Raw genomic sequence first — 24,368 nt, forward strand, 5'->3', positions numbered from 1 at the left:
GTAGGCTCAGCGGGAGCCAGGGGCGCACGCAGCGCGGAGGCAGGCCCGGGGAGGAGCCAAGGGTGCGAGCGGGCGGAAGCAGGCTCCGGGAGAGCCACGGGCACGAGAGCGCGGGACCAGCTAGTGGGAAAGCCACGGGCGCGCGTAGCGCAGATAAAGGCCCCAGTGAGGGACAAGAGGGGCCAGAGCGTAGGAAGCGTGTGGCATAGGCCCTGGGGGGGCCAGCCGGTAAGAGTGAAGCCTGGGGAGGGCTAGTGGAAGTTTGAGACACGAGAACGTCAGGAACAGCTGCGAGGCTTGGGGTGTGCTAAAGGGGAGGTAGGAGGCACGCATAGCCCATAAGGCTGGGGTGCACCAAGTCACCCTAAGATCACAGAAGATCATAGGCAGCCTCCCATATTACCTTTATATAAGATCAAAGACGTGGCGGGTGAGAATAAGAGGGTGCTGATCTCCTAATTGCCACGGCAAGGGGGCGCCAGCGGGATCACGGCCGCTCACAGGCCCCACTCCGTGACAGTTAGGTTGCCACCTCAGCCCCCACATAGGGTGTTTGTGTCATCACCGTTGTGAAAGGATGAATAAACATACTTAAAAAAGGGTAACAAAAAGGATAATAAGGGGGGTTGATTAGGGAGGGAAAGTTTGGTTTTTAAGCTTGAGGGGAGTGATAAAGACCGAATGATGCGGTCCCAAGGTTCTTTAAATGTGGTAATAGACATATTACAGGTTACGTCGTAGGCTGATTTTTGGGGTTGCCAGTTTCTGCGAAGTGTATAGTTGGTGTTGGTGGAAACAATGGAATGTGGAGAGACAGTAAAATTACATGCTAAAGTGTTTTGAAGAGAGCCTAGGTGATAGGTACCCATAAACTGAAAACAGGGAAGAATTCCTAAATGGGAGTTAAAGTTTAGAGAGGGGTCAACACTCAGGGGCAAGTGGTGAAGGGTTGGGGGTCGGGTTAGACAGTTGAATGAGTTATTTACATAGGAATAAAGGGGAGAAGAGCCGTTAAGGAAAGCATCGGCGGTAAGAGGTTGGGGGGTTACATGGCGGTTAAGTTGCGTTGCTGATGATACTGTGGAGGTACAGACAATGCAGCTGGAGCTGTTACAGCCTGCTTGACATCCTAAAAGGGATAGGAGTGTAATAACCAAATTATTTGACCAGGCATTGTTGTTCGGCCAGGCTCCGGGCTCCGTTTGGTCTCTATCGGTGGTGGTACAGATGGCAGCGCTTACCTATAAAAAATAATAGAGAGTGGCGGCTCAAGTGACTTGGCCTTAGGTTTAGGAACTTTGCTTACTCAGCCAGTTATGATGCGTTAAGATTGGTTTTGGGTTGGGTATGGTGGTAACCCAGTAGGTATTTGGATAGACTCCCAGCGATTTGACTTCACTGGGTAAGGGTTTTCCCTTACCTGCAGTAGGTATGGTGACCCAAATTAGGTCGTTCGGATTATACCGATGAGTCCAAGAAGGCACAGAGTGGGCAGGACGGTCGACCCAGTGTGGCTTTAACGCATTTAGGTTTTTTAGGACCTTGGGGAGGTGGGAATGCCACCCTTTAAAATCGGGGTTAGGGTTTTGGGTGCGCAAAGCTTCCTTGAGCGTTCTTATATGGTGTTCGACCACGCCATTGCTTTGGGGGTGATACTGGAGGTGGGGGTGGAAAGAGATGTTATGTTGGGTAAACAGCGTGTCTAGTGCTTTAGAGGTAAACGGGGGTCTGTTGTCAGACTGAATTTGTTTGGGGGTGTCCCACCATGCGAAGGCAGTTTCTAAAGCTTTGACGACCGCTAAGGCGGTCGTTTGGCGTAGGGGAATACAACTTAGGATTCTAGTACCTAGGTCAACAATTACTAGTCCTTTTGGAAATAGTTTTGCCCTGGGGAGCGGCCCTATGAGGTCAACTTGCCAGGTGCTCCCCGGCTCAAAGTAAGAGGGGGAATATACGTGGCGGTCATAAATGGGCTTTAAGGTTTTCTTTTCTGTCTGGCATGTAACGCAACGCTGGACAGCTTGGTGCCACCATGCAGCTGGAATGTCTGGGTCAGAGTGGCATGATTGCTTGAAACGACGATGTAATTTCGAGGCACTTAGGTGGCCCCATTCTGCATGGAGCCAGTCAACGAAGGCATCGGAAGAGGGGAGGCTAGAGTTGACTTTGACTTGGGGTTTTATGCTAGTATTAGGGTTCTCCGCCGCTTGGAGAATGGCGTCCAAGTGGGTGTGTAGGGGGTCAGTTAAGGGGCAATGAGAAGGCATATGAGTTAATAAGATGCAAGGTGTTTTTGCTAGCACTGCGGTGAAAAGTTCAGCCCACTCCTCTGCCCAGGAGGTGGGTTGGGCAGTGCCTGTTGCTACTAAGAAAATAAAGTGCGAGTCCACAGCCATTATAATAGTTTTGTATTTTGCATGTACAGTGATAACATGTCTCGTGCCTTGTTGGAAGGCTAAAAATTTGAGTCGTTGTGCTGATGTTGGTTCTGTAAGGTGTGTAATTACAAAATCGTCACATTTGGAACAATAATGCCTGTATTTCGGGGAGTTTTTTGTACTCCCATCCGTTACTATCCACGGGGTGGCTGTAACAGGAATAAATGGGGTTGGTGGTTGACTAAATTTAGCGAGGTGTTGGACGTCCTTAAGCATCCAAGTTGCCCAGGTGTATTAAGTACGTAAGACAAGTGATTGGCAGGTCTTTCTAGTCCCGTGAAAATCTGGTGGGGGTGAGTCGGTGAGCTTTGGAAGTATGGATATTCCTGGGGCATAAAGCGTTCCATGGTGGATGGCATAACTTTCTGCTAGCTCAGCGGTTAGGAGAGAAAGGGCAATAGGTCCATAGCGGTGTTCGGGTCCGCTGATTTTCTGAAATAGGTGGTCGACGACTAGGTTATCTTGCTTGACATAGGCGGACAAGTGCTCAGTGGTGTGAGTAGTATAGATGGCAATCGGTCGGGAGGGATCGAACCTCGATAGGGGTTGCAGTCGTTGGAGGGCACGGGTGAGGTGGCTTAAGACGTGCTGCTCACTGGATCCCCAGTGAAACGGCTTACGACCCCCGAGGAGGGATTGTAGCCACCCTAGGGGTTTGAGGTCTTCTGGTGTAAGGAAATGATGGTGGTAATTAACTTCCCCGAGGATCTTTTGTATATCTCGCCGGTTTCTCAAAGGGTTGGATTTCCATGCTTCCAAGGCTGGGGGCCTGTCAGATGGGGTCGGCACGAGGGTGGTGGGGCCAACGGTGAGTCCTAGGAAGGTAAAAGATTGTGAAGCGGTTTGGCTCATTTTTGTGGCATGTGGTTGCCAGCCTTTTGATTGTAGGTAGGGTACTAAAGCTGTTAGCGTTTTATTGACAGCTCATTCCTCACCGCCAAGAAGTAGAATATCGTCCACAAAACTGATGATGTCGTGCGGTGGGTGGTGTTCGGTTATGAAGTTGTCTATGTGCCGCATGAGTAGTGAGCTACAGATGGCAGGTGAATTGCTATATCCCTGCGGACATACAAGCCATTGGTACATCTGGCCTTGTGCACAAAAATTGAGGATACCGTGCGGGTCAGTTATGGGAACGCTGTAAAACATATCTTTGAGGTCGATGGTGGCTCCCCAGGTGTGTTGGCTATTGCATAGGGCGCGGTGTATTTCAGCGATGATGCGGATTTGAGGGTATTGTGTGGGGTGAATGGCTGCGTTGGCTCTTCGGTAATTGATGACTAGACATACATCGTGGCCGTTGGAGTGTGGTTTTGGGATCCCCCACCCAGCTGAGAGGTATTTGCTTTCGCTAATTTCACGGATTTTTCCTTCTCCCTGGAGCCAGTTTAATAGGTCCCGGAGTGCCAGGATGTTCTCTAGTTTTGTGGGGATAGGGTGGTAGGGCCAGGGTTGAGGATTTTTTATTGAAGGTTGGTGGGTTTCTTGAGGGGAGAGGGCAACAGGTAATAAGTTGACTAGTGTGCATTGCAGTCCCATACAGCGAATGCAGGTGACTCCGAGTAGGCACTGGTTTCTGATGAGAGCTTTTAGCCAGTAAGAGATGCCTTGGTAGTAGGCTGTGAAATGGGCGACTGTTGCTTTTCTTTCTGCATTGGGTCATGTGGCACGGCTAACGTGATAATGCTGATTTGAGCTCTGGTATCTAGGAGGAAGGAAAAAGGATGCCCCGCAATCTGTAGCTGGATGAAGGGGCGAGTGTCTGATGCGTGGTTGGCCGCTCTGAAGGTGGCCCACGTTAGTTTTTTCGCTTCTCGTTGAACTTGAAGCCCTTAGCTTTTGCTAAGATTAGCTGTTCTTCCGAGCTGTTAATTTTCGGGCTTCAGCTTTCATTACGCCCTCTTAGCTGATTAAAAATCTGAATACAGCCCACTCTAGGGGGGTACGCTCGGGGTAGTGGGCTGGATGCGGTTGCTTCCACCCCGGCCCGGGATAAGGCGGGTCGCGTGGGCACGGGTATGGGGGTGAAGCCACTGCGATTTTTTTTCCTGTATTCAGACCTGGTGATGCGATGTTAGCCGGTAACTGGGGTAGTAGGTCGAGAAGGGTCGAGACATTGTTCCCTTCAGCTGTTTTTAGATTGTCTGTCCCGCCCGCCGCAGCGACCACCCCTTGGACAGCTATAGCCGTGACGGGTACGGTTGTGGGGTCTTGCAGGAACCTTTGTGGGTAACTGTCCGCGCGTTGCGCTGGTGTAAGGCCACAGGGGTTTTGTCAGACATCCCACATGACGTACGAAAAGCCAGCAACCATATTAATTAGGTCGGCTCCTGTAAAGGACCCGCTGGGGCGCTGGGTAAATGCCTGGAGGTTGGTGCCAGTTAACATGACGGCTAGTGCTGGTAGGGGGATGGGCCAGTAGTTGTTGTTGTTGACTAACACTGCTGATCCAGCCCCTCCATGCCACGTGATGGTGCGGCAAAGCATTTTGGCTTCTTCACTAATTAGTGTCTCCCCTCCCGCTTCAAAAAGTAAGCGGACTATCCAAGCAATGATAGGTTTGGTTGGCTGTCTTTTTGTCCTCTCAATCAGTTCGGTCACTTCGGCATGGGTGCGGGTACAGCAGGCTGTGGAAGCCGTCGTGTTCCCTTGATGATCGATGGTATACTTGGTGACTTGGACCAGGAGCGCCTTGGCGGTTGGTATACCTGGTGATGACGCAAGTGGAGGGGGTGCCGAAGAGGTTTCTGAGGCGTATGGCGGTGGGAACTCGGTTTTTTCATCTCAGACCTCTTGGCTTGGTGAGGGCGCGTTGGTGGAATCATCGAGTGCTTTCTGGAGCAGGGTCCGGACCAGCGTCTCTGACTCCTCCAGCCGTTGTGTGATGCGGAAAAAGTTTTGGAGGAGGGGTATGAGGAGCTTCTTCGGGTCATAGGATGTGGTGAGCTTTCACTCTGTACGGGAGGCGTAGAGGTCATCCGCCAGTTGGGCGGTAAGTTGGTGGGCTTGGCTGTGGGGCAATAGAGTTGGGGGGTTTGCCCGGTCAGGTGGTAAGGCCACCCCAGCCTTTTTGCAGAAGGTTAAACAGGCCTTTTGGGCTGATTTTTGGGCAGGCCTCCGTATCGAGGGGCTTCCGGACTCCTTTGAGGGAAGGGGAAAGGCTGTCCTCCGCTGGTCTGAATAAAGCCGTTGGTGTGGATCTAAGGACGCATCCCCACAACGGTGACGCCAGACGGGCCGACCATTGCTTCTGGCCATCCTTAAGATTACAAAGGCCCTCAATGGCGACCAGGGACGGGTCTGAGAGATCTGCGGCTTGATGGTAAGTCAGGTGACTCCACAAATCGTCATCAGTTAGGGCTGACCGACTGCCATCTAGCCAGGGGCACCCAGATCCTGTTCGTGACGCCATGTTGTTCACGAATGGCCTAATGGGCAGGGGTCCGTTAGGATGGGCCTGGCTAGGGGAGGGTGTTTCTTTAATATTACTTCTGCTAATTAGCCGATTAACTTAAACTTAACTTATTTTTATTAACTAGATTACTTGGTTATAGTTGACACATGTATGAATGCTTAAACAATTAACTATTAACTATGATATATAACAAAATTATGAAATGGGATTGAGTTAACTACTTACAATATACCATATTAACAAGACGACAGACATTCCAGTACGGGTGCCGCTGCAGTTGGACACAAAACGGCTCGGCTCGGTGCGTTAGCTCGAAGGGAGGCAAACTTGGGTTGATCAGGCCCTATTCCTTTTTGAAGCGCTTGGTTTCTGATGAGTGAGACTCCTCTGAATAAGGCTTGCGCTCACAGGTATTTATTAGGCTGTTTTGGCTCTGCCTATGCAGCAAATTATGGCCAATCACTAGCTTATTTTTGGCACCACCTATGCAGCAAATTGTGACCAGTCAGTAGCTTACCAGATGTCTTTTGGCGCGCTAATGTTGATTTGCATTTTGAGGTGGATGCAGACTGCTCGCAGTTTTTTATATTTCCCTCTCTGTGCCTGGGACTTCCCCTTTTTGAGGCCGTCGCTGACACTCAGAGCACACTTGGTGCTAGACAGGAATTGTTCTGACTGAAGTGGGCAGGCCATTTTAGCTCTGCGAGCTTGTATGTCCTACACTTACAAAAGACAAAAGGTGACCAAACTTGCCTGGGAATGTTGAGCCACAGTCATCATTGGGTCCCCAGCTCCCCCCCGTCACCTAAGGAGATGCAAGCAGTGTGGGTGCAGGAGTAGAGAGTATCAGGTTTGGTATGTTACTCCCAGTGAGCACTTCACTTCCCTCCCCCTCCTGGTACTCTCCAACATGCTAAAATCTTTCTCAAGATAAATGCTGTATGTGACACAAAGGTGCCTAGCTGGAAAACAAGAGGACTAGGGGCCTGCTTTCATGCTCAGATCTAGGTTTTCCAAAGAAGGTGAGTGCTTTGGGAGGCCTGACTTGAGACGCCTCAAGAAGGTCTGGTTATCCAAAAGTGCTGAGAGCTCACCCTCTGGAATCTCATCACCCTCCCCGTGTTTTGTGTGGGGCTGCAAACCTCCCTGGTACTAATCTGCCCTTGCCCTGGCATGTACATCAGCAGTGAATGTTCTGATGGTATTGCTAGGACTGTTGCAAACAGTTTGTCTTACCAGGAGGGAGAGGGGCACTGGATGGGATGCACAACTCACTCAGTGGGGGCAGAAGGAAAATCTTCCAGTGATGGTGGAGCTTTGAGTGCCCATACAGAGGCACTGCCTGGGCATTATGGAGGGTTAATAGGTGCCTTGTAACTTGGCATTGCTTTGTTTTTTGACATTTGTATCAGAAAGTTACTTCATTTTTATCATGGGTAGGCAGCCTTCGCCCCTTTGAAATGCTGTCCCTGTGCACATATGTGTGCATGTGTGTGCGTGCATAAAGTTATAGGCAGAGCTTCCAGTGGAAGAATAGTCCATGGGATCAGGTTCAGGCTGGAGACCTGGATTCAAGCCTTGCTGTGCCACAGGCTCCATGGGTAACCTTGGGCAAGGTACTTGGTCTCTGTGCCTCAGTGCCCCTCCCATAAAATGGAGATAATAGCATTGCTCCAAATACTTGAAGAGTGTGAGATTTCCAGCTACTACTGTAAGAGGGCAACAGAATCACCTTGCTTAGACAGTGGAGGTTGCCTGACTCCCCCTTTTCACTCACACAGTAGCTGACATTTTTCAGAGCCTGCCCCTGCACAATAGAGTTTGTAGTTTGTCTTGGCATCTTGCCATGCAGAGGCCCCAAGCACCTGGGCCCTATTTCTGACTCTGCCCTTGACTTTCTGTGGCACCTTGAGCAAGCCCCTCCTTCTCTGCACTTCAGTTTTCCCATCTGTGAAGTGGCGTGGGAGGAGAAGGCTGTCACAGACATCACATTTGTCAGATTTCATAAGTGAATGTTGCCCTGGATGAGAGGGCCTAGCCCTAGGGCATGGTGTGCTATACCACTACTTCCTCTTGAAAGGTTTGTATGGCTGGGCTGCCTCAGTAGGGCTCCCCAAGATCATTGGCTGTTGTTTGCTCAGTGCTGCTCTCAGTCTATGAGGGTCCAAACATGGGATGTAGCACAAGAGCCATTTGTCAGGAAAGGGAACGTGCACTGGGATTCAGGAGGAACTGCTGTCCCTACTGCCCCAGGTTCCTGACTCTCCTTTACTGCTGTCAGCCATTTTCAACAAGAAGAGCAAAGGGTTGCAGAGAGAACACTGGGAGCAAATGTGAACGAGGGCTGCCAGGACGAAGGGCAGCTGCAAGCAAGTCAGGTAGCAGTGGTCTCTGACTGGAGCAGAGCCCATAGCCTGAGACGAATGACGAGTGATGGCATGGCTAAGAAACTTAGAGCACAAAGCCCCCTATATCTCTCCACTCCTGTCCAGGGCAGGTGTGGTGATGGTGCAGGATCACTGCAGTAGGTTAGGTGATCTTTGCTGAGCCCAGGCCCAAGGCTTTCCCCTGACTGAGGAAATGCTATGCAGATTGGGTTGTAAAACACAGGAGCCTGCTCTCCCAGGGAGCGCTGACCCCATGTGAGGGTGCCTGTTCCTTCCCCAAGCTGTGCGCCTAGCTATCTGGCAGCAGTTGTGAATTCCTTCATCTCATAGTTGGTCTCTCCTTATTTGTCCTGCAGGAGTATCTGGATGTGCTGGGGAGACCCATGGTCCTGGCAGGAAATAAGGCCAAGCAGGTTCAATGGACCAATGTTTATCAGGATGCTCTGGTAAGGAGAACTGAGCTAAGCACTATCCCAAGATGCCTGTCTCTCCCACAGTGCCCCTGCTGGTGAAACTTGCTTGCAGAGCAATACTGCTTACTTTGTAATTACTTAATGTACATTCAATTTAATTTTTCAGTAAGGAGGAACGTAGTGAGTTTAATAATCCTTTCAACACCCACAGTCAGGAAGATGGACTATCCCTTTGGGAGGGTTGTGGGAGCCTGTGTACCTGCTGTCAGGTCTTAAAGTCCCCATAACCCATTCAGGCAGGCTGCAGAAATGTCAAAGTTGATAGCCACTGGGCTGGTATTGGAAAGACAATGCTATTACTCCTGAGATCCAGCCTCAAAGCCCCAGGGTGAGGTGTGGCTAGGGAAGTCATCCTGAGCTAAGCTACAGTAGTAGGGCTGAAGCTGCCCAGTAGGACCTAAGACCTCAGTATTGTGACTCTCCAACCCCATTCTGCTGGCCCCAGCCCCAGCACAAGATAAACACCCAGCTTAGTCCAGGAATACAAGAGAGAAGGGCAGTGAAGTGTCCGAGAGAGATCAGCATGTCTGACAGCTTGAAGCTCTAATTTTCTTTTGTTCTGGTCTCTGTCCAGGGGCTGGGTTTGGTGGTGACTGGCACTCTGCCAGTATTCAACCTCACAGAGGACAGCAGCAGCAACAGAAAGGTACAAAACATTATCATCTTTCATCCCATTTCAAGGGCCTGATTCTACACTACCTTACACCTTTGTAAATCAGGAGGAACTTCACTGAGGCCATTACACTCCTGATAGGAGCAGAGACCCCCCAGGCTCAGTGTGTACAACACAACTTTACATTGCGTATCCCAGTTTGAAAACCACTGTTCTAGATGACTTCTCCAGTAGATTTGTCACCTGGCAAGACTAGATATGGTGTGCTACATGCACTGGAATGTGAGTAAGAGCTTGTTCCCTTGTGTTTGCTTTGCTCCTCTATGGTAGAAGTGTGGCCTTGAGATTAGGGGGCTTGGCTGGCACTTATAAGAACTGGATTTACATCCTGGCTTTGCTTTGTGGAGTAGATCACTTCCCCTCTTGTGTGCCTCAGCTTACCCTCTGCAGAATGGGTTCATTGCTTTACTTTCTCCTGGTGGCCTAACCCACATACATTGCTATAGCAGCCTGGGCAGTCATGCAGCTCAGCTGATTGTGCCTAGGAGAGATTGGGTTTTTGCACTGCTTTCTCAGGGTGGTTTTCCAAGGAAAAGGAACCTCTCCCTGACTTTGCTTTCACAGAAGCTGTCTTTTCACAGGTGATTGCTTCAGTGGTTCATATGGTGGATTAAATTCTTATTTGTTCTCTGTCAGTTTTCTGACCCCTGCTGGTCCCTCAGTAGGTGGGGAGAAATGGGTCTTTCTGGGGAAGGTTTTAACATTGATCTCTTGTTACTGAAACTTCCACCCTTTCTCCCAAGCTAAGCAGACCTGAGAGGTAACTTCTGGGTCAGTAGCAGGATGGCAGATCCCCATTTTCCATGCTGGAGTTTGCTGTCTAATATACCCCCTTTTGGCTGAGATGTAGTACCCATGTCTTAACCCTTTAGAAATGCCACCATACTCTGTGGAAATGGAAAGTTGTTTGCCTTGTTCTTCTGGCCAGATTCCCATTCGGCCTCACTAATTTACCAGTTCCAATTAGATATGGTATTCTGCTGAACAGCTGCTGTATTTCTCCCTGGAGGGGATCGTATGCTTATAGCAAGATCCCTTTGTATTCTTACCTTGTGAAGGGGGAGTGTAAGAGGCTTAATTAATTATTGTTGATAAAACACTTTGTGATCTTTAGATCAAAGCAGCTGGGTAAGCGGATAGCATTGTCATGTGTGGAGGGATTCCTTTGATTTCTCCATCTACTCACTGCTTGGTGAGTTCTGGGAGAGGATATGCAGGGGTGCCTGATGATGCTAACTAGTACAGCTGAGGCAGTGGTGCCTTGTACCAGAAGCTGGAGAATATTGGTGCAATGTGATAGTTATTACCCTGTACCGAAACATCTCTGGTTATACTGTTGTGGCCAGCCAGCCTGCCTGAGGGTGAAATAAAGATTGATCTTCACATGTGGCTGCAAAGTAGCTCCAAGTAGGAGGTAGTATTTTTTCCCCACTCCCCAATTCCTTGCCCCTATGGGTTGAGTTCTTGTCACTGTTACCATGGGGTTTTCCCTTGTGAAGGTCTGTAGGGAGCAGGGGTGGCTTCCAGACAAAATTTAAAAGAGCCCTTAAAGCAAAGGAGCCTCTGCTTTATATAGGCATAGAGCTTGCTACTTGCTTAATTTTTAATCCCTAGGGCACTGAAGAAGAAAAGCAATAATAAAAATGTGAGCTGGTAAATGGAGTATGGGCTGGCTCTGCCCTTCCAAACCAACTGAAGATGGTGTGCTGGGGAAGCTAGAAGACATTGTGTTCACCCCAGTGGCTGGAGAACCCAAATGCATGTAAAGGAAAGCTACTGTGGAGGAATGGATGTTGAGAGGGAAAGCTTAAAGCCCTCTGCAGTGAGGGGCTGTGGGGCTTGTGGGAGGGAAGGGTGTAGAGAAGGATGCAGTAGCTCATAATCCTCTTTGGGGCCTGTTTGGAGATGAGGATTTTGGAGCAGGTGAGAAGAGCAGATGTTGGAGATTGCTAAACCAGTATTTACCTTCCCCCTCCCTTCTGGACTTCCTTGTCTGCACCTGCTGTTTCCCTGATCAGTACTGGATCACAGAATGAAAGCTGTGCAATAGATGTTGCTTTGCCAACCTGCCAGCACCTGATGGAGCTATCTGTGCAGGAGTGGCTTGGGACAGCCTGGTTTGGCAGCAAGCAGGAGTCCCAGCTGTAGTTTGTAACCAGGCTCTGAGGCATGCATCACTGATCCACAGGTCCTTGCTCACTTAGATAATACTTGAGCTATTCCTAGCAATGCCATGTCACCACACACAACCAAGGGCAGAATGTGGCCTGGGCAAGAACAGCCACTGGAAGAAGGGCCATGGTGACACAGGAAAAGGTAGGGAGGGAAAATAAAGCCTGCCTCTCCCAGTACATGGGACTCTGCCTGCTTGCCCTCAGCACACATGCAGGGGCAGGCACCTCCAGCCTTGCCCCCTCCAAGTTGAGGGGTATGAAGCAAAGAAACCCCCATTCAGAACAAGAGGATCCAAGTCCTGCCCTGCAGCCATGTTACAGGATGCAATGAGAAGTGTAAAGCCCTTGGCTTCTGGAAATTTGCCACAGTATAAATAGAACTGAGACAACAGTTCACAGGGCTCCAAGGGAGACATAGGACTCTAAAAGGGACCTGTGGGGGTGAATTCAGGCAGAGGCCAAGGGGCTACTCAGTTGGAACACAGAAGTGTGAGTAGAGGAGTAAGTTAGCATTGACCGACAAACCCTGGTGATGCCTAATTCCATTCCCCCACTTGCTGGGAATGGCCAGAGCATACTTAAGTGTGTGTTGCAGGTCCTTTCTCTGTGCTGTCTCATTCTCTTCTTACCCACCATATCTGGATGGATCACTGCTGCTGTGGAAGTCTGTGTGCTGCATTTGGGGTGGGGGTGCAGTTCTAAGGAACCAGTGAGCTGCTTCCCAGAGGGGCAAACAACCAGCAGTATATGTGTCAGGAAGCCAGGCTCTTGCCTTGCAGAGCATCTGACAGTTTGGTAGCTGCCATGATGGTACTGCACCAAAGAAGATAGCAGATGCAGTCATCAGGGTGTTGTGAAAGGAAACGCAGGAAAGCAGCACTTCTAGCAAGGGTAGAAGAAGAATTGAGTGTGTTCGAGTTGGAAATGTGCCTGGAACCAAAAGGTGGAACTCAGCCTGAGGAAATCAGGTCTGGATCCAAAATCTATCTGGCTTCTGTCTCTGTAATGGAGGAAATTGCAACTCTGGGTCTGGTCATCATACATTCCCCCCTATGTCCCTCTCCAGGGCTTGGGGAAGTTCATACATGGATCCAGCCTTCATATCTCAGACCACCTCCATAATGAGCACAAATCAAAGGCTGGGTCTGGATGTTGGGGTCCTGGTCCAGCTCTGACCCCAGGGAGCCAGCTGCATTAGCTTTTGTCCAATTCTTCCTTGTGTAGCATAATAGCTAAAATGCCACCTCCCCACCAAAGCCCAGGTGATCCTCTGGAGAACAATTAGAACAAGGGGCAGAAAACCCACAGACGGGACATTCTGTTTGCCTTTTATTATCGCAGTTGTCACCTTGGTTGAGAAGGCTGCCATCCAGTGTGCTTCTTCCAGGTAAGAAGGAGAGACCAGGCATGAATTAAGTGGTGGGGCTTGCATAGCTCAGCTACTGTTCTGGGGTGAAGTCCCAGCACAAGGACGGTGCTGGGGTTGGTAGTTTTGCACTGCAGCTTCTTTGATAAACAGCTTGAAAGTAAATGCCAAAGTGAGCCATGAAAACCTGAGTGAGCACTCTGCTCTTAATTAAGTGACCTGCCTTGATGAACTAGTAAGCAGGATTTACAGACCAATTCTGGCTTCAGCTAATGGTTTCTCTAATAAGAGTTTCATTTTCAGCATCTCTCCAAGGGCATTAAACACCCTTCCTTAAGGAGACCCTGTCAGTTTGACTTCCTGTTGTGTCCTGTCTTGTCGTCTTAGTTAATATGTGGGCTCCAAGTCACGGACAGCATCACTCTTTGCTGATCTCTTGTTTAAGAGGCTGTGGCATTCTCCATAAGTTTGTGGTTGTTATGCCTATATTTCATCACAACACATGTAATCTGCCTACACAAAATTTCTCTTGCAATTTAAATACAGTCTTTTTCTGCTGCTGTCCTTAGTGTTGCTGTGCATGAGTAAGAGTTGCTAAGTTCTACCCCAGAGCTGGCTGCATATTAGAGTTGTGGGGCAGGTGTTCACTCTGAATAATCTGCTGAAGCCATAAAACACTATGAGACCCTTCTGAGTAAAGGTGCCTTGAGATGGAAGATGAAGGGAGTATTTTCTGGGGGGAAATGATGAGAAAGAGGAAATAAACTACATTTCTGGATGAAAAGATGTTAGCATTTGGAATTGAGCATGTCTTGCTTTCCTCACTGAACCACAGAGGTCCCAGGCCCATCAGAGCACAGGCCCCTAAGATCCAGCCTGTCCTCTGTCCCTCCCTTGGCTCTGAGACTTGAAACCACATCTGTGGTTTTTCTAAGGTGCTATTGCTGTCTCAGCCTTGGAGGTTGATTCCCACCGTCCTTTGGGGGCTGGGTCCTTAGGCTCTGGGATCTAAGCAAAAGTATCTGTGGAAACGAAGCAGGCTCATTTGGCTGATCCACTGAACTGCCTCTGAATCCAGGGCACTAGTGTGCAGGAGAGAAGGAGGCTGGCAGGGAGGAGGGCATGTTTCTGACCATGAGGGACTCTTTTGCACACTTCAGGGGACTGGCGTGGCACCTATAACACTCACATTTCAGGCTAAGCCCAGGCTGGGTGCCCTGAACTCAAACCTCAGTCCTGCCCATAATGCCTTCCTGCCTTTGTTTCTCTCTTTCCAGAACCAGCTTATCCTGGGCGTGATGGGAATCGATGTGGCTCTGAATGACATCAAGAAGCTGACGCCACGTTACAATGTGCGTGGGAAAGCCAGCCCCGTTAAGAGAAATCCCTTAGAAACCATGCTGTCAGGCCATCCCCTGTGAACTGGCACAAGTGGCAACAAGAGGGGGAGAGAGGAGAAACAGCCATTTCTTTCCTTTCCCTTGATGTTGATGGAAGGGAAATGTGAGCCACAAAAACAGCTGAGCATGAAGCTCTCCCAGGCTCCCTTGTGCCTTTTTGCATCACTTGAACCACATCCTGACTGCTGGAAAGATGCTAGGAAGAATGGTTTCAGGCAGCTTGTGTTGTTAGAAAGCAGGGTGCCTTCTGAAGACTGCAAACCAGATCTCTAGCTGGGGCCCAGTAGCTTTGTCTGGGGGGTGTGGGGGAGAGAGAGAGAGAGAGAGAGAGAGAGAGAGAGTGTGTAAAACAGAGAGTGCACATGGATCTCTGACTGTTCATTATTCTCTACAACTGCAAACATCCCCTCACTACTGTGAGGCAGGATTGTTTATAACAAGTTAGAAAGTCAATAGTGCCTGGACATATGTGCACCAAACTCTCAAGCACTCAGCAGGGCAAGTTGGGAAGGCTACTCCAGTCAGATGGGGATGGATCCTTCCCAGGGTGGCAGGATAATGGGGCTGTCCTAGCCCCCATGTCAGGTCCATCAGTCCAGCCTGGGATTTCACCCTGACTCCCCCAGACAGAAAGTGTTATCTGACAAGCCTGTTGTAAGGGAGAAGGCAGATTCCTTCAACCATGGGGAAGACCCAGGACTGGGGTTTTGTGGCCCTGAAAAGGATCTCTGGGTGCCAACCCTTTGCAGAATAAGAATCAGAGCTGGATTTTCTTGTCTACCAAGTAAAAGTGGATGGGGTCAGCCCTGGAAGAGTGAGGAACAGACTGGGGTGATGCTGGTGGTGGTGGGGAAAAATTCTTCATCTATTAGTAATAGACCCAGAAGAGGTGAGGGCTGGGCTTGGATCAGCCACACAGGGCATTGCCCTGGGGCTGTGACTGTATAGAAGCCATGGCCCCTCTTTTCTGAGCTCTGCAATGTTTTTCCTTCCGTGCTGTAACTCTTCTCTGTGTTTCCTTACAGTTAGGGGCAAATGGCTATGTCTTTGCCATCGACTTGAATGGATATGTCCTGCTGCACCCCAACCTGCAACCCCAGGTAGGAGCAGGGGTTTTTCTTCCCACCGTTGCCAGCCAAGCATGGAACAGACTCCAGCTCCCACCAGCTGAGAATCTGGCTCATGGCTTTTAGAGCTAGTGGGATGGACACAGGAGAGGGGTCATGGGAGAGGACAAGTTGGGATGGGGAACATGTGAAATACTCAGCAGTCCTGGCCAGGGAAGCCACTCAGTGAAGGGCTGTGCCTGGGATAACCATCCCAGTCCCAACAGTCATTTTCCAGCAGTCCCATTGGATAGGTAGTCTAATCTGTTTCATCAAACAGTGGGGATCCCCAATAAAATTGTGATTAGAGGTATTTATACTCACAGTTAACATTTCCTGTGCCCCACCCAAGCTTGCCCATGGGGTCTCATGTAGTTCAAGTACAGCCACAGTAAATCCAACTTCCCATGAGCATAGTTCCTCTGGGATCCCTTGATGTAACAGGGAACCCTTGCCCTGTTACTGGAAAGTGGCCTGCCCCCTTTAAAAGCAGGGTGTTTGTAGCACAGCCAGGCAGCAGAGTGGGGGCTAAGGAAAGCCTTGTGGTCAAGTCAGCTGACAGGGGAGGCACATGACCAGAAAGGGGTAGGGCTTTAGTAGTATATAAGCCAGAATTAGAGCTAGAGCAGGAGTTAGACCTGGGTAGCAGCAGGGTAAGGAGCCCTTGCTATGAGATGGGTGCTACTGGTGACTGCCTGGCAGGGAGCTTCGGGAGTGCATCTGGAGGGACCTGATTCAGGGTCTGGAAGAAGTGTAGTAGGCAGCTAGTATTTTGGGTGGGGCTAGAAATGAGTAACTTGCAGGTCCTGTTAGTGCCTAAGTGACACATGATTGCCTTGAGCCCTTCTGGTGGTCAAGTTCAAGGCACAGACATGGGCCAGGGAGGCCCAGAGCCTGAGGAGGGGCAGAGCTTGGGGCCAGAGGGCCCAGAACCTGAGAAAGAGCTAAGCTAAAGGCCCTGGAGGGTGAAACAAGGAGCTGGAGCCCAGAAGCCAGTCTTGAAATGCTTTGCCTTCGCTAAGGGACCAGTTAGAGTAGAGGGGCAGAAGTCAGGAAGGTCAGAGCTCCAACAAGGGAGTAAAGGCCCAATGTGGCCCGGTGGCTTTGGGGACAAGTGTCCCACTGGGTTTGGGACATCTTTGAGGCATGGGCGTGACTATGGTGGCAGCTGGAGGTCACAATTTAAGCCCTCAAGGCAAGCAGTCTGAACGGTCAACTGTTGAGGAAGGGGGAGAACCTTAGACTTGTCATTCTCTGAGGGCAGCCTCCCTTTCATTAAGTTTCCATCAGGATGTGGTAGGCGAAAAAGCAAGACGGGACCTTGAGAGACAGGGGAGAGAGAGAGAGAGCCTGGCAGGGATGAGGCAGTTTTAAGGGGGCATCACAACGGTTCTCAGTTGCCTGACCTGTTGCCCCTGGGTTATACTGCACTGCAGGCCCCAGTGTCATGAAGAGACCTACTTGTAGTCCTGTGGCAGGTCAGTATCTGAGCAAACCAGGAATTTGGATTTCCAGTGCCCCCACCCTGGCAGGTAGATTGCCCTGGTTAGCCAGGGAGGTTGGGCAAAGCAGGTGAGTGGCAATGGCTTCCTGTGCTCTGCTGGTGCCACCTTCTAGATACTGTACTCAGGAGCTAGGCAGCTAGATTGCTATCTGTTGATGGCAGTGAATGCATGTGCCCCCCAGGGCATATGTGAGCATGAGGGTGTTCCTGTCTGCAAAGGCTAGGATGGTAGCAGTATGTTTTCCCTCATTTCTCTGCCTTTCCCCTCTGCCTATGCATTCCCACACTCCTCATGATTGCATCTGCACAGCTCTGCCACTCAAACATGGAGATAAAGGCTGATCCAGGGGACATGCTCTCCAGCCAAGCTAGAATGAATTTACTCCCCAGTTAATTATTCCTCGCTCCTAAAGCCACTGCTAGCATTCAGCGCTGAGTCTGTCACGTGCCGGACGTTAATTGCCTCATCTCTGGGCAGTGATGTATGTGTCCCTGGTCCCCTCCTGACAGGAACGCAGAGGCGTTAGCCAAACCCCTTTATGAAATATGACTTCCTGGGGATATTAAGCCAGAAGACGTGAGCGGGATCATTTATCTTTGGGAGTTGCCACAGTCACCATAGGGTGGGGCGGGGGAAACAGGCTCCCCACTTCAGAACTAATCAGAGAGATTCATCATTAAGAGGCAAGCTGGGAATTAGGCTCTGAGAAATGGCAGTGATCAAGGTGAAATATGTTCCATTGGCAGAAACGTCTCGCTCAGTTCATCAGTGTTATTAATAGGCAGCTGATAAGTGGCAGAGATGGACAAGCGGCATGGTGGAATTTATTCACTCACTTCTGTCCCATTCCACTCAGCAGGGCTGTAAGGTGCATTCAGCCCTTTGCATTCATGTGCCACTTGGTTTGAATTGTGTCTTCCTGTCTCTGCTCAACACCGTGAGCAACAGACTGGGGTGTTTGGTCTCACCAGGGTGTTTGGCTTGGGTCTGGCAAGCTGCAGGATTCTCCCATTTTCTGAGATGGACCAAAGTGCAGCGTGGAAATGGCATTATCATGTGTCTGGGGAAGACTGGATCTGGACCCAAAGCTTCTGGGTCTAGAAGGGGCCAGGACCACCACCCCCGGTGTGAGTGAATGCCCCTGAACTGTAGGGAATATTTTGAGTTGGAGCCAGGTGTCATAAATATAGTGCTGAAAGGAAAAGATTTTGCCCCAGTAGAAGTCTATTTTATCATGTCTGGATCTCTCTGCCTGCACAAACACTCAGAGAAATATGGTACCTGCTCTCATGCCCAACCTAGTGCCATCTACAGGGCAGCTGGCTATTTCATGGGATGGGTGCATGCATGTGTGTGGTGCCATGGAGGCCTGATAGCAGGAATCCTTGGTGTGCCTGGACAGAAACTCAGAAAGTTGTCACCCAAGCAAATGCCTTCTGCCAAAAGAGCCTCAGACCCATGGCTTCGTTGTGAGGGGCTCAGGTTCCAGAGCTGCTTCCTCTGATTCTTCTCTCCTCAAAGTGTGTGCACAAGTTCCCAGGTTGCCCGAGGGCCTAGCTGGAGCTGCAAGTCTCCAGTTCTCCTTTATCACTTCACCTGCAGGACCCCTTCCCTGTGCCCTGTCACACTGCAGCTGGCAAACAGTTCTGGGCTAAACTCCATAGGATCTAATGAGTCCAGATCAGGGAGAAAATCTGTCAGCCCGCATTCGGTTCCTGAAAGAGATTGGCGTGTGCCAGTGTCATAGCCAGGCCACTTGTGCTGGCCCTCCTGGGACATGCCTCTGCTGCTGACTTGCTCACAGAGTTGCTCTGTGGCAGTGTGGTATTACTGCCCCATGTCCCTCCCACCCATGCACTATTCCTAACCAAGCCATTTTTGTCTGTAGAAATAACTCAGCATCCCAGTGGGTGCATGTCCCCTGCCCTGTATCCTGACCCTCCTTTCCTCAGGGCCTGTTTCTGGAGCTGGATACAGGATCACAGAGATGACAGGCACACAGCTTTTGCTACAAGTAGCTTGCTCTTGAAACAGATGCATCGTGACCTTCTCAGTTCAGCCCCCAGCATTGAGGCCTTGCTGACCTGGGCAATGGGGTGACAGATGGTTCACACCATGAATCCTCTTGGTTAGCATTGGTCAGTTTTTGTCTGGCTTGGAAGGAAGCGCTGACCAGCAAACAAGATTGTGCCCTGGTCCCCTTGTTGTCAGCCCTTCAAGAACCAGCATGTAGTCAGAGCTCTTCTGAACCAGAACTGCATAGAAGGCCTTCATGCTTAAAAGTTTCTCCAGGATTTCAGTGACCAGTATTCCCTAGTTACAGAGAAAGCCTTTACCTTTGATCTGCAAGCTTGGTACACTTGCCCTGACACCTGAGTCAAGGTTGGCTTTTTCCATCTTGTGCATTGTCAGCAATAAAGGACCTGCAGGCAAAACTCTGGCCCCAGGAGCTCCTGTGAAGCCCTCACTGCCTTCAGCCCCTGTCCCCCATTTGTGCAGCCCTCATGAATTGGAATCCCCTAAAAAGGCAAGCAGGGCCAGACCTGTGTCTCCACTCTTAGCACTCACTGCTGGCATTGATCTAATCTGTATTACTATCAGGAGGAAAAAAGCTGTTAAAAGGCTCCCAGCTGCTGTCTCCCCCTCTGTAAAAATTAGGTGAGAACAAGCCCCCCTGCCCCTCCCAACTGTGGGGAGCACTGATGCATTAATGTCTCCACAGCCCGATGGGGTGTGATACTGGAGGTGCTGGGGAAGGCAAACAGCCACAGTTTTTACTGGCAAAAGCCTCTTGTAAGCTGCTGCCATCTAGGCCAATACCCACAGTGCCTCCAGGGCACTCACTGACCAATTCAGTTGCCTTACAGGGGCAGACACTACTCTGTGATGAATGGACAACCTCAGGCCTCTACTTGCAGGAAAGTTTGGGTGGGTTTGGCTGAACTCTGCCACCAGGACCTGGCTGAGGTAATTTATGTCCAACAACCTTGGATTCTCATCAGCCTCTTCCTCCCTTCATCTCTTCTTTAAGATTATCAATTTCCGAGAACCGGTAACACTGGATTTTCTGGATGCTGAGCTGGAGGATGAGTACAAGGAGGAGGTGAGCTATGCCCCTAGGGGAAGGGGCTCCTTGGTGCACCCAGACCAGCAATTGATGTTTCATAGGCAAAAGCAGCCTTAAAGGCTGATTCTTAGAGGTTTTGTATTGGTGAAGGGGCCTGTGGAGATGGAGCTGTCTTTGTCCAAGACAAGCACAGCAGGGGCAGCAGCAGGGCACACTTCGTGTAGGTTACCTCTGTTAGTATTGCCCTGCCCTGCCTTGGTGGGGCACTTTTACAGATGGAAGAGAAGTACAGTCCTTAACTGCTCTACTGACACCTGAGTAGGGAGTGGGGGATCAGGCCTGTGGGTTGGGCTTTCAGTACCCAGCAGAACAGGAAGTCTGCCCTCAGTCCCATGCAGAAAAGTGAAGTCAGGCCTCAGTGCTGACAACAATTTTGCATACTATAAATTGTTTCTTTTCCTCTCTTCACCTCAGGGCCATTCTTACCCCGGGCACACAGCCCATAAGCACCCGACCTTTTGTCCTTAGATCCCACAGCATCTCCCCAGGCCTGTCGTGTGCCCAGTTGTCTCTTCTGCCCTCTCTATTGCTTTTCTGACTGGGCATATTTGGCACCACCTCCCACTATATGCATAGAGCACTTAGCCAGGACATACTCGGCACTGAAAGGGTCTGTAACCCAGGGTTTGCTGTGAGCCACCCAGTCAGGGCATATGCTGTGTGCACTTGGCTCAGTTTCTCAAAGCATAGAATGGTGTTGTGTGTCAAGGCTCAGATTCCTCCCTTCCTGTTCCCTAGATCCGGAGAAGTATGATTGATGGAAATGAGGGGCAAAGATTCATCAAAACCGTAATCAAATCCCTGGATGAGGTAATGACTGGCTACAATCCATGAGGAGGTAGAGAAGGATGTGGATAAGGGGTGAAGGACAAGGGGCTGCTGTTATCCAGGGGTTAAATCATCATGATTTCAGGAAAACAGCCACAGCTCAGTGTTTCCCAAAGCACTCAGAGCCTGGAACAAGCAGCAGGTCTGCCACTGGGGCTCTGGCACTCCCCTGTCAGCAGTGCCTATTTCACTCAGAGTCCAGAGTCTGAACTCTGGCATTGGGGTCCTGATGCTCTCCTGTCTGTGGAGCCACAAGCAGCCCGGGTGTCCTTTCAGAATCTCCTCCTGAGTCCTGACTCTTGTCTTCTTTGGAATTCTAGAGATACATTGATGAAGTATTCAGGACCTATACCTGGGCCCCTATCAAAAGCACTAATTACAGGTAAGCAGTATGCAACTGGCTTGGGGGAGGGGAGGGTTAACTTCAGTCTCAAAATTTCAGGAGGAAAATGCAGCCAGACACTCACATTCCAGATGGGTGGCTGGAGACCCACTGAGGAAGCAGAGAAGTATCTTCTGGCTAAAGCACAGGGCTAGAAATCAGGAAGCCTCTTCTTCCAACTCACAGATAGCTTCAGGTGAGTCTTGCAGGCCTGATTTTCAGGCATAGCTGTCTGACTTATAGCTGCTCAACTACACATGCCCAACCAAAGTGAACTGATGTCCAGAAGTACAGGGCACTCATCAAACCTGGCACTTCAGAGAATCAGGCCACTGTCATTTTGGAGCCTGAACAAATATTTCAATGCTTATATACATTCCCAGTAAATACTGACATGATGCTCTGCTCAAAGGATCCAGTATGTATTGAAGCTCCTTTGTGCATAATGCTGTACAAATATAGAAAAAACAGTCCCTACTGTCTAAAAGCCCAGACACAGGGCAGGGGGATGGGGATTGAAACATAGGCCCATGGATTTATAAACATTGGCTTTCACCTCTTTGTGATTCAGCTGTCTGTATGTAAAATGGGATGAGACACCTGCCTCACTGAGATCTAATTCATTACTATTACAGGCTGTTCAGTTGGTAATCCACACTGCACAATCACTCATGAGCCTCAGTTTGATGGGGTCTCTGTTTTACAGGGCATTGCCCATAAACATGGGATTCTTCCTTAAAGAGCTTAGTTGGTATCTTTATGAGAACTATGACCCATGTACAGCTTTGATGTATTAGGGTAACACCCCTAGTTCAGGTTGCCCACTTGTGTCCATTCTAGCTTCTTGGTTTGAGCAAAAGTAATTCTGCTGATTTTAAGAATGAGGAAAATGGAAAATCCCCTTCTTTCTGGTTATAGACGTAACCCCCTTCCCAGTTAGAGAAAACATGCATCTTCCCAGTTATAAAATGCGTGCTTTCTCACAGATTACACCCCCCCAGATAAGACAAGCCCCATGTTCTGGGAAGGCAGGATGGAGCAGCCAGCAAAGTTTGCTCATCATCAGTATTGCTCACTCGGCCCTTGCAAGCTCCACAGCTCACGTTTAACCCTGTCACAACCACTGCCAAATTAGCATCAACTTTTGCTTGCTCAGTTCAGCCAAAAGCTGCTGTCAACTTGGCAGTGGTTGTGTCAAGTTAAAGTCTGAGCTGCAGAGTTTGCAAGGAGAGTCAGTGACCTGAGAAGCAGACACTGCCCTTCCTTCATGTGAACCAGAAGGGAAGAGAAAGCAGCACAGCTGCCAGAAGCCATTATAACACCAGCATGCCTCCATTCCAGCACAGAAATCATCTTTGCTCAAGATGTGCACCCCAGTTCTGGATGGCTAGTTTTTGGGGTAAAGGTGTGTGCAGTGTGCAAGTAAATACATTTACCAAAGTAAATGCAGTTGCCTTGTGCGTTGCCCAGTGATGATCAGTTCTGGTGTAACCAAGTTGTCTCTGAAAATCACACTATGTAGTTTACCTGAGTTCTTCCAGTAAGTGTGCTAAGGGAACAGCAGAGGGAAGCCCCATTTGGCATGTGGAACTGCCTTAGCTGTGTACTGCACCTGTGTGGATTGAGGCAAGAGCTGTACTAAAGCGAAAACCCCTTCTCCAGCTGGGCCTCTCCTTCAAAGGGCTCTTTTCAGTGGACATTTTCAGGTATATGGGCCATACCATTTTGCTACCATCCAGTCCATGGGTTCCCCAAATATGGTCTCATCTCATTGGAGCCCTGGCCACAGGGTTCTACTCAGTCATGAATGGGGAGGTAGGCTGCAACACCCTCTTTCTGAATCCCACTGCAAGCTCCCTCTTCTTCAGCTCATTAAGCATAAGTGAGTTTTTTGCATTCAAATTCTTTTATGGCCTAATCTCACCCTACCCATCACTTCTGGTTCAAGATCAGGATGCTGACTCCCACCTTCTGTCAGCCCCTGTTGCCTGCCCCCACCATCCTATGTTGAATTTTCAAATGAGCATTTTCATTCTTTCTCTCATCTTGACCATGGAATGGAAGGAGCTTCCTGTAAACAGCCCCAAAATCACATCTCCGTTCTCTAGATCATTAAAACCCCCCTTTGCCATGATGCCTACAGAACACTAAACAGTGGTTAGGTTGTCAGTGTGCTAAAACCACTGCCCAATCACACTGGCCAGTATTTTTCATGGACTCCTGCTACTGTCTGCATTCAACTGTTGTCTTTTGTCTTATGCTTTGATTGTAAGCTCTTTGTCACAGGGTACTTGCACCACACTTAGCACAGTCAGATCCCCATTCATGACTAGGACTTGTAGGCACTACAGTAATAATAATAGTTGCTGTGCAGAAGACATTCTCTATCTTTAAAAAGTAATTCATGCTGTATCAAGGCTTTAAAACATATGGCCTGTGTAGATTGTTCTGGGTTGCAGAGTGTCTTTCTTTTTAAAATAAATAGATACACACTAGGAAACATCACAGAAAAATGTCTTTAAGACATTATCATGGTTGCACAATTAAGAACTGAAAGGTCAGGAAATGCCAAAGTCGAGACTGCACGTCCAACATGAGCTGTCTTCATGTGTGCGTAGCATTTATGAGTGTCTGATCACAACACTTGCAGTCTTTTAATCTAATACAAGATAGCTCAATAACGTTCTCTAATGGTGAGCCATGTAAGTTCTGAAGTGAATGAGGGAAGCTCCTCATGGCCATACGCATGGGTATTGTAGGAAAAAGTGGTCTTAAATATACTATTTGAAGAATATGATGTGATATAGTAGTTAGGGACTCTGAGGCAGGCAGCGTGAAGATTGTAGTGGGATCTGTGTTAACTTTGGCGTGTTCCTAGCATTCCAGCATGAACATTTGCTGAACGTTGTCCTTTTCCTTGATCACATCCTGGTGGAGACAGCCATATTCCCACCTAGTACCACATCTTTGTGGCTGTAATTGTATAGGAGAAAGGAAAATCAGGCTACCTGATGTCAGGTCCCAGAATTCAGTAGCAAGTAGCCCTCTGGCATCATGGTGGCACAGAACATTCAGCAGACAGTCTCCCCCTTTT

The 24,368-nt window shown here is 49.4% G+C and overlaps 1 protein-coding gene across 4 annotated transcripts in view; it reads left to right on the forward strand.

The window, feature by feature from the left end:
• Positions 1-24,368, forward strand: part of CACNA2D2 (calcium voltage-gated channel auxiliary subunit alpha2delta 2) — a 900,071-nt gene that overhangs the window by 804,133 nt on the left and 71,570 nt on the right. For all 4 annotated transcript variants that reach the window (XM_019505183.1, XM_019505184.1, XM_019505185.1 and 1 more), the window contains 7 exons: positions 8,597-8,686; positions 9,288-9,359; positions 14,204-14,278; positions 15,352-15,426; positions 19,969-20,040; positions 20,803-20,874; positions 21,213-21,274. In XM_019505183.1, the coding sequence (XP_019360728.1) occupies positions 8,597-8,686; positions 9,288-9,359; positions 14,204-14,278; positions 15,352-15,426; positions 19,969-20,040; positions 20,803-20,874; positions 21,213-21,274 (518 nt within the window). The remainder of the gene's footprint in view (positions 1-8,596; positions 8,687-9,287; positions 9,360-14,203; positions 14,279-15,351; positions 15,427-19,968; positions 20,041-20,802; positions 20,875-21,212; positions 21,275-24,368) is intronic.

This window comes from Gavialis gangeticus, unplaced genomic scaffold, assembly GCF_001723915.1.
Source record: "Gavialis gangeticus isolate Ggan-Ray unplaced genomic scaffold, GavGan_comp1, whole genome shotgun sequence".
Classification (NCBI taxonomy): domain Eukaryota; kingdom Metazoa; phylum Chordata; order Crocodylia; family Gavialidae; genus Gavialis; species Gavialis gangeticus.